The 18,941-nt window shown below is 41.6% G+C and overlaps 1 protein-coding gene across 2 annotated transcripts in view; it reads right to left on the bottom strand.

The window, feature by feature from the left end:
* Positions 1-18,941, bottom strand: part of FAT3 (FAT atypical cadherin 3) — a 652,630-nt gene that overhangs the window by 81,789 nt on the left and 551,900 nt on the right. For both annotated transcript variants that reach the window (XM_072794993.1, XM_072794994.1), the window contains exons 9-13: positions 16,912-17,122; positions 8,101-12,174; positions 4,269-4,465; positions 3,100-3,253; positions 603-836 (exon numbers count right to left, since the gene is read on the bottom strand). In XM_072794993.1, the coding sequence (XP_072651094.1) occupies positions 603-836; positions 3,100-3,253; positions 4,269-4,465; positions 8,101-12,174; positions 16,912-17,122 (4,870 nt within the window). The remainder of the gene's footprint in view (positions 1-602; positions 837-3,099; positions 3,254-4,268; positions 4,466-8,100; positions 12,175-16,911; positions 17,123-18,941) is intronic.

The following is an 18,941-nucleotide window of genomic DNA, read 5'->3' as shown; positions in this document are numbered from 1 at the left end:
GGATTTGAACACAAACTTTATTAGCAACTTTTAGTTCAAATTCCTTCTTATTTCCACCACCCTCACTCTGCCTAGTAACATCAGTATGTATGTGGCCAAGACTATGGAAAATGGCAGTTAAAAAAAATTGACATTGGACTGGCAGCACATTTAGTAATTGTTCTTTGCACTATGGGGCACTACCATAAATCGAGATTGTCGTATTTCAGCTGGAGCATGTGCTGCAATTCTTTATAGAAATGGAAATGAATTCTCCCTGCTACACGACACAGGATTTTAACTATGTTCAGGAGGAATGGACAAGTAAAAAAGCTTTTATTTCTAAAGTTTAAAAAAGAACAAACAAACCCCAAACTCTTTATTAAAAGGGAAAGAAACTCATAGGATAGCTTCTTTAACCCTAGAAAGAGGAAGGAGGACACCTTGTGGAGTTCTCTCACACATGGAAGAGTGGAAGAGCTGACACATGGTTGTTGGTTTAATGTATGTGTTCTCATGGCTAAGGAACCAAGGTGGGCTGGTGAAACGAAAGGATAGGTAGTGTCTGAAGATATGTCAGGTGCAAGAAACATGGGGGCATCTCACCCATGCAATTGACTTACCAACGTCAGGATCCACGGCTTGAACTCTGGTCAACAGAGCCTTGGTGGCTGTGTTCTCATAGACACAGGTATTGTAGTGGTCGGAAGAAAACACAGGGGGATTATCATTCACGTCCTCCAGGATCAGATGGATGTCAGATTGGCAGAACCTGCCACCTCCGTCAGTGGCCCTGGCAATCAGGCTGTACATAGGGACCCTTTCTCGGTCCAAAAGAGCCAAGGTCTTTAACTCACCTGTGAAAATAAATGGTCTGGCTTTTCAAAAACCATCTTTCTTAGAGGAGCAGAGAATCAAGTATATAAAGAATCCCCAACACAGGAAGGGCCAATGACATTTGGCTCAAGTGTCTCATACTTTGAAAACCAGAGCAAATTCAATTTTAATTTCAGCGGGGAAAAGTTTATGGGATTCTGCATGCAACAACAAATGGACTGTGTAGCTTTCAAATTAATTAATCCCACTATGATACCTTTGGTATCAGAATTTCCTTCTTTTATCACCTTGGAAATCTTCATATCCCTTGAAACCTCTTGAGAACTGCTCTGGAGACAAGCTATGTGTGTCTCTGGATTTCTGCTATATCTTCAGAAAAAGCATGGAGAATGGACAAGAATTCTTAATTCTCTAATGGTCAGTCATGTCAATATTCCACAAACCCAGAAGGGGCAGTCTTTCTGCTCAACATCTTTTCATCCCATCTTTTAGAGGAAAGCAATTAAAACAAGGCTGGCTTTAGCAGAACAAGGTCTGGAAGGATTCCTATTGTGTAGGGGTAAGCCTGACTTGCAGGGCTATGGAAGGGCCTATGGTTGCTGGGGGAGAATTCTGGTGGGGGAACATTTGAGGAGTTTGAATCAGCAGGAATTTAGCAAGGTAAAGAGGTAAGTTATGTCTGTATTTTAACCACCAGAACAGTTATACTGGTGCTGGGTGTCAGCGCCTGTGGAGATTTTGTGGTTGCTGTTCCAGTTTCAGTGGCAATAGGCACAGTGACAGATGTGAATAAATGCAATTTGGTGAAAAGCATGACTCATTAAATATTATCATTCTTAAATAAAATTAGTAGACATTGCTCGGACCAAGCCATCTATACTTCTGAAACATTTCCTTCTACGGCTTCCTTGCTGCAGCCAGTTCTCAAACATGGCTTGGACTATTTCATTCTCCTACTCAGAAACCTCCAGTGGTTTTTCAGTGGGGTGTTTAAGATCCTCCATGATCAGCCTACAGTTCTTTCTCCCACCACATTTCTCACAAATCATCCCATAGCTCTTCTCACCAGTGACAATGCTGTACACAGCACTCCTCAGCTGAGCTGTGCTCTCTGCTCATGCTGCCACCACAGCCTGCAGTGCCCCGCTTTGGCTACTAGAATCCTGCCTCAGTTCAAATGTCAGCTCTTCTTTGAAACCATTTCCTCTTCCCCTTTTATTGGAATATTAGCTACTTTTTCCTCTGTGCCCACATATAACTCCCCTAATATCCTTCCTGGGCACTCATTTATTTCTGCCTTTTACTATTATACTATTATTATTATCATCATTAGCTTACTGTTCTGTCTCCTGCCCTGGCTGACAATATCTTGTGGGCATGGCTTGTTTTACTCATCATGCAGCCTACCACAAAAATCCCATAAAGTACTTTTATGTCTACTAGGTACTCAATGAATGTTAGTTTTTGAATAAATAATTGCTAGGCTTATATAGACAAGTAGGATATTTCTATGTGGCTAAGTGCTTCCCAGTAGGACCTAGCTGACACAGGGGAGGGGCAGGGAGGAGCCATCATCAGAGACTCAATAGTTAGTTATTATTCATGAGGACCAAACACAACATTGGAAATATGCAAATTATTCGATCTTTACATTTCATTTAAAAATTCAGTACACAACACCGAAATAATTTACCTCCATAAAAAAATGTCTTTTCCATTAGCTCTGGCCTTCAACAGGGACATCTGCCTTTAGCATACATAACCCTTGACCTTATAGATTTTGCCTGAATATATAAGCTAATCTGAGGGCTTATAATTGTGGAGAAACTAGGCAGGAATATTTAATAAAAACCAGACAAGTGTATTAATAAGCACTGGGAAGGAACACAAAAAGATTTCAAAAGAGAAAAACTCTCCTTACTATGCATTGCTGTCTGGTTTGCAACTTATATTTGTGATGTAACTCTATATTCTTTTATAAAGCAGATGCTTTAACTCACAGATATGAAAAACAGGAGAACCAAATAGACACTTCTAATTACTTGATGCTAATAAATTTAAGTAAAGTCAGGGCAAATTTTGTAAACCAAATACAGTTTGTGTGGTCCAGAGAACCCATCTTCAGACATCATGTACAACTAGTATTTCTTTGAATCCTAAAGAGCAGGGCATATATCAAGGATCTTGTACACTACCTACCCACTGGTGATGAGACCATGTGAGAGTTTAACTTCTCTCACGGATTAACAATGGCATTTGCCCAAAAAATACATTCCACCTTACCACTTTCTGGATCTAGAAAAAATTCAGCGTTTCCAGATCCATAGAGTGAGTATCGAATATCTCCATTGGATCCAATGTCAGCATCCTTGGCACTGACTTTCAGGATGATTTTATTTGATGGAATGTCTTCGGGAAATAATGCTGTATATGCAACCTGGCAAAGGTAAAGAAAGGTAATTAAGTCCTTAGTATTTGTGAGGCTGATGCCACATTTCTCATTACAAATGATTTCTTTAAAATAGCATCCATGTAAAAAAAAAATAGCATTCATGTATTTTAGCTTTGGCTATTTTTCCCTTCACCACAGAACAGTCTTATGATAGATGATGACACATGGTATGTCTTTTGCCCTGCTTTACCTCCCAGCCAATCTCATTCATTCAACGAATACTGATTGAATCCCTCTACATGGTAGGTACTACTTTGACGCCAGGAGTATAATGGTGAAGAAAACAGACAAAAGTCCCACCCCTGTGGAACCATGACACACATCACATGTTGACCATGATCCTCTTTTCTCTTAAGCATGACTGACTACTTGAAATATTTCCATTCTTAAAGAGTCACTACTCACATCTGGCATTAGTATGATGGATTAAATTCATTTGCAAGACTTTTTCAAGCTATAGAATACAAATATTGTCTTTTGGTCCACATGGTAAGGAAAAGGTAAATTAACAGTGATTTAATTTCAATAAGGGTGAAAATAAAATTTGATACTTGCACCTTTTACTGGCTATTATGTTTTGTATTGTGATGGACAAGCTACTCTGTGAGGAGCTCAGAGATCTGGGTTCATTACCAATATTGCCACTAAGCAGCTGTGTACACTTATGCTTATAAGTGGTCCATTTTTCTTTCATGAAATCAGTGATTTCGACAGAGTAAGTCCTAAGGCCCTGTATGATTCCTTAAACACTATTTAATTTTAAGACTTATGGTTTTGTTTTTGTTTTTTTTGGGGGGGTGGGTGGGCAAAATTAGGTACCTGAACTTGCTACCTATGCTTTTTCCTATCCTCTTGCATCCAACTGGAGCTCACTAACTTAAGGAGTTAAGAGAAGAAAGTAGCCTGGCCCTTAGGCGAAAAATGAAATGGGTTTTGATTTAATTTTAGAAAGGCAGAGTAAAAAGCAGCAATACATCCGAGATATATCCGCAAATCTCACCTGATCGCACACTGGGTTATTGTCATTCACATCACTAACAGTCACTTCCACCATGGCCTGTGTGACAAAAAGCCCATCGGTGGCAGTGATATTGAGGAAGTAAATGTCTTGTTCTTCTCTATCTAAAGGTCTCTTCACATAGACCTTCCACTCACTCTGCACCAGGCCCAGGGCAAACCTTCCTCGGGGGTTCCCTCCTGTAGTGAAAAAAGCATTTTTGAAGATGTGCAATGAAAGGCTTTGATCTACACCTCCGGGGAGAAGCCTATGTGGGGTCACCCAGCTGCCCCTCTGACTGTATCATTTACAAAACTGAAAAAAAAATTGACAGTCACTTTCTTCTGATTCTCTTGCAACAAAGCATGATATTTATATGCTTGGCTTCTGAGGAACGTAAAACAGTAACTTTCCGAGAATAAAATGCACTTAGAGAAGCTGGAGATGATCTCTTGTTTAGTGCCCCTGAAGGACAATCAAATTCAAACTGTGAACAATCAATCCTCTTCCCGGGATGATACAATTGTCTTTCCACTTTGTCTCAAGAGAGGATGTAGTACACTATAGCTCTTGTTACCAAGACAATTTCATTAGCTGTTGATTATGCAATCAAGGGAAGGCAGTGAGTTCTATTAAGGAATCTTTTAATGATGGCTTTCTCATACAGCTGTGCTGGTCTTACACGCACTGGGGTTTGGGGGAGAAAAGTTTGCGTGACAGAAGAAGACCCATTAGTATTAAATAGCCCTAACGAGGGGTCATGAGAGGGAGCAGTTCAAAGATAATCACTGCAATTAGATGAAATTTATCAGAGAGAAGCCGGTGATAGCAGAGGAAAAGAAGAAGAGATGAAGTGGAACAGCTTTTTATGATATGAAACCACCGACAATGGTCCCAGCAATATTACTTGCCCATATCAGTACATTCCACCGAGACAAAAGCTATGAGGACAAGGTGGGAAGAGGAGCACAGAAGAAAGCTGCATTGACTTCATCCTGAAGAGGGAAACGATATCACCTCAGACATGGAGGAAGACTGGACAAGACAACTGGCAAGAAGCCCAGAATCTGGTTAGATCCTCATCGTTCCATTGGGCATTCAATAAGTATCTATCACCTGCTCTGGGGAAGGCACTATTCTAGGCAGTAGGGCTGCAGTAGCAGACAAAATTGACAAAAATCCCCACTCCCCCATGGTGGAGCTCACATTCTAGTGGGGAAGACCAACAATGAGCAAATGAATAAGGAAAGCCTACTGCATACTGTTGAAAAGATGGAGTCACCTCAACTTCCTAGAAGGAATCTTTAAAAGAGCATAAGGCAAAGACTCTGGTCCCACCAGAGGGATTGAGGGGGAAGTAGAGGAATTTTATTTTATTCTATTTATTTATTTTAATTTTTAAAAAGATTTTATTTATTTATTCATGACAGAGAAAGGCAGAGACACAGGCAGAGGGAGAAGCAGGTTCCATGAGGGGAGCCCAATGTGGGACCTGGTCCCAGGACTCCAGGATCACGACCTGAGCCAAAGGCAGACACTCAACCACTGAGTCACCCAGGCACCCCAGTAGAGAAATTTTAGTGCCAGTTTACACTTGCAATTCTAAGGCATGGGGGTGGGGCCGGTCCAGGGGTCTTCAAAGTCAGGGACAGTCATGGGATAAATGGACCCTAGTGGGCAGACAGTGAAGAAATGATGAGGGCTGCACATTTCTCTAGGGCAGTGGTCTTAGCTGGGAGTAGCCATGCATCACCCCCCACACTGGGACCTCTGTCAACATTTTGAGATATTTTTGAATGTCACATCACGGGGTGGGGGGGTGGTGGTGGTGGTGGTGCTCCTGGAGTCTCTTGGGTAGAGGCCAGAGATGTTGCCAGTCATCCTACAATGCACAACATGGCCAACAATACAAAGACTCACCCAGTCCCAGATGTCAACAGTGTGGAGGTTGAGAAACCTGCTCTGGTGAGACTCAGGGTCCTCCCTGGGATATCGTTTTCCTCCACCACTGGCTAGGATTCAATTATGCTTTAGTTGAATATTACTTTAGCATGCACAAATTTAACCTCTCCATTAAATGTTCTCAGTGCAGGCCCACCTCTTTTGTTAAATAAAATGATTAATGGTCCTTTGTTAAACTGCGGCAGCACAGCCAAGTTGTGTTACATCAAGAGCAAAAGTTAAATCTAATTAAAATCAGTTGGTGGTTGGCACTGCTAATAGTAACAGTAGCTTTAAGCTACTCTGTTCTCATTACTTTGGTAAAGTTGATGGGATGGTCCCTTTAAATCATCCATTGACAATTCAGAGACAAAGTATAAATAATTAAAGCTGAAAATTCAGCAACTCTTTACAATGGAAAAGTATCCCTCAGAATATATGAAAAGCTTTTTGTCTGAAACTGAATGCAAATAAATGTAAGTGATGTTTTACTCACTTTTCTTCCCTTCCCACTATTGCTCACGTCTTTTCTGCAGAAATATACATTTTAATGAAAAAGAAAGAAGGCATCAGATAAAGCACAAATGCATACAGAGTTTAAACAGAAAACACCATCAAGAAAACAGTTCTGTAAAGAAAAAAGAGAGGAGAGATGTAGAAGAGTGGCACTCCTAAGCACTGACACATATGCTCTCCTGTGGATCTTATTCTGCGGTGATTAATTAACTTTCCCACTAACGTACTTAAGCAGATTCTGTGTCCTGAGGGCATTCTAATTAATTCATTTTTCACTTTGAATAATGTAGTTTTTCTAAAGGGAAGCCACCTGACTACAAGTATTGATGGATTCTTTAAAATCTTTTGGCACTTTGCTTATGTTCCACCTTTGAATGTCACAACATCAAAATATTAGCTTTAAAACCCTTAGTTTTTAGGAAGCCTGCTCCTAAGCCACCAACCTTCCCACTTGTAGTTTAAAGCCAGTCACCCCCAGGAAGCTACCTCTGATCAGTGACACCAACATGAAACCCTCTGCCCCTTAGAGCAATGATGATATCGTTTTGTCCACTCTGGGTGATCTCATTTGTTGTCTATTTTGGCTTTTTCCACTGAACCACTACTTACTATTTGGAAAGATGAAAAGGGATCCAAGAAAACTGGTTCAGAATCACAACTTAAGATTTTTAGCAAAAGGTCAAACCCTGACCTTTAATTTGTTTTTAAGATTTTATTTAATTAATTAATTAATTAATTAATTATTTATAGACCACGTGGGTGGGGCAGAGAGAAAATCTCAAGCAGACTCATACTGAGCATGGAAGCTGATGTGGGGCTCGATCTCACCACCCTGGGAAAATGATCTGAGCTAAAATCAAGTCGGATGGTTAACTGACTGAGCCACCCAGGCACCCCCCTCCCATGCCCTTTAATTTGTATAGGTGTGTACATGTGCATGCATAGGAGGACTTCTCACTACCAGGCAAAACTAGTAAGTGAAGCTTACTGGGATCAGTGATTTGTTTTTCTTACCAATATAAGAAATAGGAATGTAGTTAAAAATATATGCCCCTTCCTGCAAAAAAGCTGTTATATTAATTTCTTTAACTGAGATAGTTGGCTGGCCTCCTTTTTAAATAGTAAAGTGGCTCAAGGACTGGGTACCAATCTTGGTAACCTGCCACAGGCAAACGAATGAACTCCAAACTAAGGCTGAGTTAGCAACAACCAACAACGGAAAAACTGTGCCGAGAGATCTTTTACTCAGCCCAGAGAGTTCATTACTCTCAACCCCCATCTCATTTCCCTTCTTCTCTCTGATTCTTACCCCCGGGCACTTCCCACCTTTCTTGAGAAAGCAGAGCACACAGAGTGAAAGCCAAGGTGGCTGACTTACCCGTAATATGGTAGCTCACTTGGCGATTAATGTCAGAAGTGTCTCTGTCCCAGGTGCTGAGGACGGCTACCACCTCGCCAGGAGGATCGCTCTCCTTCACATTCCCTCGGTAAACCTCGTGGGCAAAGACTGGTGCATTGTCATTTATATCCGTCACTTTGACAGATACCAAAGCCGTGGATGAAAGAGAAAAGGCCTCTCCGAGGTCGGAGGCCACCACAGAGAAGGTGAAGGTGGGATCTGTCTCGTGATCCAGGTCCTTTAAGGTACTGATCCAGCCTGTGTTGCTGTCAATATTAAAGGCTTCCATTACCTTTTCAGGCTGAGAATCCGAGTGCAGGGAGTAAGTGACTTGCCCATTGGCTCCCCAGTCCATGTCGATGGCTCTCACCTGTGTGAGTTTGGTGCCAATAGGCATCCCTTCCATTATGATTGTCTCATAGCTGGAAGTTTCAAAGACTGGCTTGTTGTCATTCAGGTCCAGTACCTTGATATCCACATCCACAGTAAACACAATGTCTACCTTGTCCAGGGGTATAGTGGCTGCTACTTTAAAGTGGAATGCTGGGCTGACTTCATGATCAAGGCGTTTGTCGAGCTTAACTGTACCTGTTTCCTGCTCTATAATGAAGACACTCCCTTTGTTATTTTCTGGCCGTTCCCCATTAACTGTGCTGAACCTGACATTTTGACTGGGCAAAATTCTCAGGGTGTCCAGAGTGCTCCCAATCGCTGTATCTTCTGAAACAGTAAAAGAATACTGAGACTGGGTGAATGAAGGCAAGAGTGTTTCAGGGGGCAAGACATGAATATAGACAGGAATGAGGGAGTGCTTTACTGGAATGCCCCCATCTACGGCTTTGACAAAGAAAGATAGCACTGTGTTTTTCAGCTGGTTAAAATTACCCTTAGTGACCATCCAGCCATTGTCAGGATCGATTTCAAGGAGGTCAGCCACTGAGACTGAGGCCTCACTATATAGAGAATAAGTAATCCTTGAATTTACTCCATCATCTGGATCCATGGCTTGAACCTGAGTGACCAAGTGGCCCCTTCCAACGTCTGCCCTGACACTGGCTCTGTATTCCACTGTCATAAACTGTGGAGCATTGTCATTCTCATCCACAACAATCACTCTCACAGTGCAAAAAGTCGTTCTCCCACCACCATCGAGGGCCCTCAAAAAAATACTAATGTCTCCCTCCAGAGGGTTTTCCCGGTCGAGCCTTTCTGTTGTGATGACTTGTCCATTGCTGTCTATGAGGAATCGATCCTTGGCAAAGTCATTGATGATGGCGTAGCTTATCTGCCCATATGCCCCAGGGTCCCCATCCGTGGCTCGAACATGAATTACTTTTGTCCCAGCAGCTGCATTCTCTCTCACCTCAGCTACATAGGTGCTTTGGGAAAAGGCAGGACTGTACAGGTTAGCCCCAAGTACCCTGATATGCACCTGTGCAGTGCTAGTGAACAACCCATCAGAGACTGATACATTGAGACTGTAAAGAGGCTCCATCCGTTGCTTCCGGTGGTTGGACAGGGTGATGATACCACTCTTGCTGTCCATCAAAAAGCTTGTTCGGTCATTCCCAGATAAAATGCTATATTCCAAGCGGTCAAAATCAGAGCTGTCTGCATCAGAGGCTTGAACGCAAGTTACAAAGTGGCCCCGGGGGGCTAATTCACTCACATATGATTCATAAATGAGCTGATTAAAAATAGGAGGGTTGTCATTTATGTCCGAGATATAGATATGAACCAAGACCTCACTGCTCAGTGATGGGAAGCCATTATCTGTTGCTCTGATTTTCAAAATGCAGTGTTGCACTGATTCGTGGTCCAGCATCCGTGCTGTCAGGATTAAGCCACTTGCGCTGTCTATGTGAAAATAATCTGTGCTGTTATAAGTATCCTGGACAATCTGATAATGTACCAATTTATTATTTTCTGAGTCTGCATCAGTAGAGACAACTTGCAGAACAGGTGTCCCAATGAGAGATGCTTCTGATAATGTTGTATTGTATGTGGGTTGATCGAAAATAGGGGGATTGTCATTTACATCATTAACCAGCAAGTCAACGGTGACTTCAGCCCTGGCACCAGTAAGGGCATCACTGGCTCTTACTGTCAACTTGTAAACAGAGGCAATTTCATAATCCAAAGGACTAACGACTTTTAGGACCCCAGTGTCAAAGTCAATGTTAAACTGTTTATAAAGATCCCCATCTATAATGATATATATGATGCCTTGGCCTTCTGGACTGGTGGCATTGATGCTTAGAATGGGGGTGTCCATTCTTATGTCTTCATTGATGGATGCTGTATAAAAGGGCTTATCAAACACGGGCATTGCTTTGTTGACAATTGTGATGGGAAGTTCTACAGATGTGGATAAAGAGGGTTTTCCACCATCTTTGGCTAGGACGGTGACTCCATACTCAATGTTGGACAAGTCAGAGTTGAATGCTTCTTTTAAAATAACGTTCCCTGAATTAGGATTAATCTCAAAGTGGCCATAGTCATCCTGTAGGACGTAGGTCACTTCTCCATTTGCACCTTTATCTTTGTCAATGGCTGTCACCTGGTAAATCAGAGTGCCAGGCTCAGCATCAACTTGCACAGCAGCATAGTAAGGGAGGCCCACAAAGACTGGAGAATTGTCATTTATGTCTTCAATGTTAACCCTGACCACCACTCTAGCCACACGCAGATGGTCTAGCTCACGGCTAGCTTCCACCACCAGCTCATATAACTCTTGTTCTTCACGGTCAAAGGGGACTCCAGTGGTCTGAATTACCCCTGAGGTAGATTTTATCTTGAACTTATTTCCTGGGTTTAAGATGCTGTATTTTAAAGGCTCATTAAGGCGATTTCCAATGGCATTGACAATAGCGACTTTGGTTATGTTAGTGTTGTTCTCTGAGATTGAGGTCGAGTAAAAGCTTTGTGTAAAATGGAGGCCACTATCCATGGCTTCTTTAACCAGGATGGTGACCATGGACGTACTATAGAACTTTCCATCAGACACCTTAGCTATCAACATGTAGTGATCTTTGGAGAGGTTGTTGTTTTTTATGGTGAGTACTCCACTATTTGAGTCCATTAAAAAATGATCCAAGCTGCCTTCCATCAGGCTATATGTTAGTTCCGGGGGCACCTCGGAGTCAGGATCCGTGGCACTAACTTTCAGAACCTCCACTCCAACATAGGTAGGTAGAAGTAAGACAGTCTCAAACACTGCCTGAGTGAAAACAGGTGGGTTATCATTCACATCTGTTACCTCTATGTTGACTTCAACAGGACTCTCTGCAGTGAGCTGGGGGCTGCCACTGTCTCTCACATGCACATGAAAATGGAAATGGGCAATAGTTTCATGGTCCAAGTTGGCAATTGTTCTGATTGCACCTGTACTGGAGTCCACTGTGAAGAACTTCTTGGCTGTGGACTCCACAATTTGATAGACTAGCAGAGCATTCCGGTTGCTGTCAGCATCAGTGGCTCGAATGACCAGTGGGCTATTATCCAAGCTCCTGACAATGCTATTGACTGGGGCAGCCTCACTGAGGCTGCCCGAATATTGAGAAAAGAGAAAAACTGGGGCATTATCATTTTCATCAACAATCTGAATATTGACTGTGGCATTGGAAGCCATTCCTGCCATGTTAGTGGCCTGAACGATTAGCTGATAAGAGGAAGTACGCTCGTAATCCAAGGCCTTCCGGGTGGTGATGACTCCAGAATATGGATTTACAGTAAAGATCCCATCAATGTTTCCATCTTTGACTTCATAAATGAGGGTAGATTGACTGATGGCAGAGATTAGAATGACTGATGTTCCAATATCAACATTTTCATTTACTTCTGCTTGGTAGTCTTTGTGAGTGAACTTGGGGTGAGAATTATCAGACATGGTAACAGAAATGCGCACAATTGCGGTGGCAGACATTGGTGGGGAACCCTGATCCGTGACTTTTACTGACAGAACAAACTGACCCATTGTTGTCATGTCTGGCTCTTTGGAAACCGTGATGATGCCCAGGACCGGTTCAATCTTAAATGTGTTCCCAGTGTTCCCTACAACAGAGAGATAGATGGGGAAAGGAGTTACACGTCCTCTTTTGAAGATTAATTCTTAATCGAAAGGCTACTGTACTGCAGCATGGCAAGCAGAAGGCAATTATTTGTATTTGTTCCATCTCACTCTGAAATAGAATGAAAGACTTCTCTTTTAGGGATATTCAAAAGCAACTGAAGTAAGTTTTTCAGTAAAATTGTGAATTTCAGGTCAGTATCCTCTTAAGCTGCATTCACAACAACACAGAATTGTGTACAATGCCACTGTTAAAATGGTCTTTTTACCTAAACCAGTGTCATATTCTGTGTTCTAGATTATAAAAAAGAAAGGAAGATGGTTGTAGGAGCTATTATACTGCAGCCCTTTGATTTCAGATTATCCCAGATAGACTTTGTTACATTTTACCCTATCAAAACAGACTTCATTCCAAATACTGCTTAGGTGAGGGGGTCTTGTTCTGGCCTGAAGAATTCTTCCCACGTCACTGTTTGCACCGTAAGTTGTGAGGACATTTTCTGACCAACTTTGTGTTGTTCACTCCCTCACACCCCAAAAGAGACACATACATACAAAACTAGACATAAAACTAGAATAAAAATTATAAGGCAGTAATTCCAATCTGTAACCATTCCATTCAGAGTTTCCTGGTGAAGTAGTGAATTGCTGACTATCTGAACCAGACTTTAAACCAAAAACCTGACATATCACCCTTTTGAAATCAAGGAACTGGCACTCCACTTTGATGTATCTGGAATGGGAAGGGCTGCGAACAGCAAAAACCCAGGAGTTGAGAGCCTCGCCTCTGAAGCCTCTGAAACATGCAGTGGTGTGAAACCTGAGATTGCTGAGGATAAGCATAAGGGAGGAGTAAAGAATGGGGAACACAAGACTTGAGGAATGTAAAGAATCTGGCTGAAAAGTAGTGGACAGTGTGAAGCAGAGTCCTTCACCTAGTTAAATTAGCTTTTTGCTTCTCTCATCAGGTTTTTTGATACTCCACATGCTTGTGTGTCTAGATTCTTCAAAAACAAAATTAAAAATCTTGGTCATTCAGTTATCTCTGCATTTTTCTTTCTGTTTGAAGTACTGCAGTATGTCAGACACAGAGACGGTTTAAATGTCATTGTTAAGACAAGCTCCTGCACTGACAGGCACTTACATGTGTTTCCTGAAATATGCAGCAAATACAGCTGTATACGTACTTCTTATTACATACTTATTCAATAAACTTTTCTGTGCCTGAGAATATGTTCCTATAAAATCCGCTTATTTTTAAACAATTAACTTATTTTATTAACTTATTTAAATATTTATTAATTTTTTTTAGAGAGTGAGAGTGTGATCAGGGGGGAGGGGCAGAGGGAGAGGGAGAGAGACTCCTCAAGCAGAGTTCTTGCTGAATGTAGAACTCAATGTGGCGCTTGATCCCAGGACCCTGAAATCATGATCTGAGCTGAAATCAAGAGTTGGCTGCTTAATCAACTGAGCCACCCAGGTGCCCCAAGAATTAAGATAATAAAGAAGTAAAGAATTTGATTCCAGCCCCCAAATGTGAGTATTTAACAATGTCATCTTTGGTGTCGGCATGGTTTTTTTCCCTTGCCACCTGAACATGAGCCCTTTGTGAGGACAACATGAAGTTCAGTGATCTCATGAGCAAGCTTGCAAATGTTCAATAAATAATGGAATTGAGCTTGAGGCCTACATTTGAGTCACAGACCCTTCAAGGAGGCAGGAATCATTTTACATCAGTATCTCCGAGGAGGAAAATGTAGATTGTAGACATAATGCAACCCCAAATGTTTAATGCAACACAATCATGTTCCTCTGTGTTCCTTGCTGTGGAGTCCTGCTGTGGAGTCTCTGGCCAAGTCCTCCCTTGCTGTAAGCCCAGCACATTCCTTCATGCCCAGCAAGATTATACATGGCAAGGATGAAGGGGAGCCAGCTTCTGGTCTTGAGTAGAACTTCATAACCCTGCTGTCCCACAGCCACTCACCTGCTGTCACACGACTCTGGGGTGCTGTGCTTGTATATGAGGTCAAAGTGGGCTCTCTGCTTCTTTCCTGCTTCAACATACCACCTGCCCATTTTCTTAGAATCCACTTCCTGCTTATTCTCTCCTGCTAAACTTGAATCCTCGGAAACTAATGTCTGCTTGTTTCCTTGTTTCTTCAGCTTCTTGTAGACTTTTGGCAACTGAGCAAAAGCTGTGCTTATCTTATGTATCATTACTTATCTAGCACAAAGCACAGTTCTGGCACAAAGAAGGTGTTCAACAGTATGTATTAAATGATTGAGAGGAGAGATAGATTTAAAAAAAGACTTTTGGTTCTCTATATGCATCTTGGGATCCAATATGCCCCCATCATAACTCAATTCTTAGTCCTCATCTCTTGTGTTTCAGAGCCACTCATGAGGTGCTGTTGCACCAAACAGAAACTTGAACCAAATATAAGACCTGAAGCACTCAAAATCTGTCTCAGTTCTTTGGGCCCAAATAAAAGGTTCAGTAGTTACTTCAGAAGCCAGGCAGGGGATAGGAATTCTATAGTCCACTAGTAAGCAGAGAAAATCTGCGGTTTGTAAGAGAACCTGCATAAAATGTACACTTTATACAACCACCTGTCATTTGCTTCAAAATGTTGCAGCATCTGGGTCTTCCCTCTCTCCTACCAGGATCTGGAAAGGAACTAGCTTGGCCAGGAGCAGTCCTGGTCTAGCAGAAGTCTGTCTGTCCATGAAGGAGCCCCATGATCACTTGTGACTTACTGCACACCCGCTAAAATCCTCAATAGCTTCTTATACATACAATCAAAGATTGTTTTTTGTCATTTCTAATAGCTGGGGGTTATTCTGTATGTTAGTAAATTGAACACCAATAAAAAATAAATTAAAAAAAAAAAGATTGTTTTTTTGAGATACCAAGCATTCCTATAGGTTTCTGGAAATTCAAGTTTTCTATATAAAAGATATTTTAAGAAAATAACTTTTCTCTCTATTTTGAGTCAGTGGTTAAAGGAATGATGAAATCCCTTGTCTACCCATAGCACTGGGCTATAGTGTGTGCCTGTTGAAAGATAAGGAAAGTGGTCTTATCAGCAGGATGGGAAATGGCTCTCGTGTTACCCCTTGGAACCTCCAAATTGGTTTAGAAGTTATCTGCCTTTCTAGGAGAGTGTAAGTAATAGCCTTAATGACAAATGCAAAAAGCAAGTAGACAACATAGACAATGCTTAGAAAATGTTAAATAAAAAAAACAGAAATAAAACTCCCTACCTACATGATCACAGTCACAGTGATATGAAACAATGTAGGTGCATGGATAAATACTGGGAAAGAAAAATATATATCAGATTAGGAAAAAAAAAAACTGTAGAAAGAGTCTAAAGAGTTGTTGGATCAGGTGACACTTTCTGTGACGTTATTTAAATATCTGTGTTTTTAAAAAGAAGTTTCTCTACGTTATTTGTGGAACTGGAAGAACAAGGATTATATAATTAAATACTTAAAATGTCCTGCGGTAAAACAACAGATGCAAAATAGAATTTTAAAAGAAGTACCGGTCAGGCTTTAGATCAGAAGAAAATTCCATAAATATCTAGAAAAGAAACAGGTGAAGTTGCTTGGTGTGCCTGGCTGCTATGAACTAGTGTGTTTCACTTCTTTATCTTACTATGTTTTTGTATAGAGCTTAGATTCGACTCCTATAAAGTGTAGGTGCTTAATACAGGAAATAGTTTTAGATCATTCATTGCAGTGGCTTTTTAAAAAAAGAAGATTGCTGGCTTTTCTTTTACTAATATTTTTTAGTTCAAAACTGTCATTCTAGCATTCATATTTTAATTCAACCACTCACAAAAATGCTCCACATTTAAATCATGGGAAAGAAGCCTTTCCAGAGCTGGCATAAAAGGAGACAGCATTTGGCATTATGCATGACAGATATAATGTTGCAGAACATTTTGGAAATATGTGGCTTGAATATTCAAAAAAAGACAGAATTTGTAAAGGGAAAATATAGCAGATAAGGGCTATTTGTAATTTTGAGGTTCACAGTCCTATCCCTTGCTTGGACATTCATCTTTTCTGCTGAAAATGTTTTCTTCCTGTCCATCTTTCAACCATCAGTGAAGTATGGTCTTGCCTTAGAGATGTCAAAATCGATTTAAAAAATTTCACATTTAACAAAATATGAGCCTGTATATATTCATGTGTCTGGTGAAGTAGGCAGTTCCATATCTACCACCCACTCGGCTACTCTGAATCACCTCCAGTGAAGAGAATTTGTGCTAACTGTGGGATATAGACATTGTTGAAGCCCACAGCTCACCCACTAACAAATAAACAAAGACATGTAGGATTCAATTCATGGACTAGCCTGTGAGCCCTCAAGAGATGAGAGACTTTAATTATTTTATTGGGAGGCCATGGCTTGTTGACCCATCGGTAAAAGCCCCTGAGTTTACCACACATTTCTTCTCTCTCCTCCATTCCAGAAAATTCCAAGAACAGCACAATAAAAGGGAACTCCTTCCTCGTGGTCAGTGATGGAAAACATATTACCAGAATGCCAAGCATGTTGTATAACATCATCACACAAACAGGGCAGTTGCTTGGCCAAACAATTCTTTTGGAGATGTTCCAGTAGCAGCTATGTGAATTTCACATGGCGATAAACACTACTGAGGGTCAAATGCCATGCATTAGGTTGCAATCTGCACAACAGCTCTCACCTGCTTCTATGGTATATATGAGTTCTGCATTTTCCCCTTTGTCTTTGTCCAGAGCCGTCACTTGCAGAACAGCTGATCCCAGAGCAGCCGATTCAAACACAGATGCTTCATACAGTGGGTTGGTAAAATAAGGACTGTGATCATTAGCATCTTCCACATTCACAATGACTCGGGCCAAGTTTCTTCGATAAGGAAACTCCTGATCTCTGACCTTTAGGCAAAATACAAGATCTTAAGTTGCAAGGAACTCACATGGCTATGTTTGTGGCAAATAGAAAATGAGGTAACTCACACAAAGTGCTTGATGCAGTCCCAGGCATGTGGTAGGTACTCAGTAAACGAGGTTACTATCGAGTGAGGGCACTAATTGTGAACAAATTGAGAGTCAGGGCCATGTCCATTTTATTGCTCAGGATTATGACCAGCCTATGTATGGTATGTGCTCGGTTTGTGTTCGTGGAGCTGCCTGCCTGAGCATCATGAACACAGCACTTTCCTCTGCACCACTGCCCACAGCCACTACCCCCTCATTTGTGTACATAGCTGCTAATGCAGTGGTGGATGGACGCTCTTCTGAAGGGGAAACTAAAACATTTAGTGAAAGAACTGATAAATGCAAAGCAGGCATTGCTTTCTATTCATTCATTCAGTAAACATTTACAGCCATCCTATTATTTGTTGAGTCCATGCTTCACTCTGGAGGTGCAAGTACTGATTCAGATTTGGTCCTTGCCCTCCAGATGCCAACAGGTGAGTATGGGATAGAGAAACAAGCAAATTAGGAGAAGGCCTGGTGGTGAGTGCCAAAACGGGAGTGAGTGGTAAGAAGCAGCTAACCTGGCACTCAGCTTCTTGGAAGAGCTAACAAAAGTAAGTAGAATTGGTAAAAGGGTGGTGTGGGCCGCATGTTGCAGGCAAGGAGAGCCACCAAAGGCAAAGGCCCAGGACTGGGGGAGAGAGCCCTTTTTAAGGGGAAGATGCCAAATCTTAGTTTCTAAAATGCCAGACCCCTTCTTATGACTTCACCAACCAAACTTGCCTGACTGCTTTCAAGTTTCCCCCGGTTTGCACATGCCAGAAGCTTGTAATCAATTCTTTAGCCCTCACCACATGATTTTTGCTATAATTTTATGTAGCGCTAATCAAATGTGTGCTTTGAGTTTGTTCAATTTTGGACTTCATAACTTCAGAGAGATGTGGAGAAATGAGAAAATAGACTGAGGAAAGCCATCAAAGGGAAAGAGCTTTTCAGAAGTAGAACCTAGAAGGAATGAGCAAAATTACTAAAATGGCTTAGCTTGGTGAAAGGCAGCATAAAGGACATGTTTGCTCTAAATAATCAATTACAGAAATGATAAATGATACAAGGTGACCAAACTGAATTTTGAGTCTTTTAAGAATGAACAGAAATGACTTGAATAGTGAGAATGGAGTTAGTCATTGGCATAAGGTTTCTGCCCCTAAATAAAACTCATGCAAAAGCAACACAGTGAATGTGCTTACTTTTCCTGCCTGTAGACTGGCCTGCACACCCAGGGACCAAGCAGAACTCTGTATTTTGGGATTATTGAGACTAGGTCTGTTTCAGTATGGGTGCTTTGTCTCTTTTGTATACTCAGCACCCAGAATGGTGCTTGGTACACAGTAGGTGCTGAAGAAGTATCTTAAATCAATGAGGGTGGATCTGATGGTTTCTAAGGAACCCCCTCCTCTTCCCACCCAGGGGGTCTCAGCTGGAAACTGCCAAGGGTATGGGAGCATGGCACTGGAGCTTGCTCTTTTTTTTTTTTTTTTAAAGATTTTATTTATTTATCCATGAGAAACACAGAGAGAGGCAGAGACATAGGCAGGAGAGAAGCAGGCTCCCTGTAGGGACCCTGATGCGGGACTCATCCCAGGACCCCAGGGTCACACCCTGAGCCAAAGGCAGACAATCATTGAGCCACCCAGGTGACCTGAACCTTGCTCTTTACCCAGGAGGGTTTTTGAACTAGAGAAGAAGGAAAAATAGCACTTAGTGGAACATCACT

The sequence above is a fragment of the Canis lupus genome, chromosome 23 (assembly GCF_048164855.1).
Source record: "Canis lupus baileyi chromosome 23, mCanLup2.hap1, whole genome shotgun sequence".
Classification (NCBI taxonomy): Eukaryota; Metazoa; Chordata; class Mammalia; order Carnivora; family Canidae; genus Canis; species Canis lupus.
This window is presented reverse-complemented; position numbering and strand designations above follow the sequence as displayed.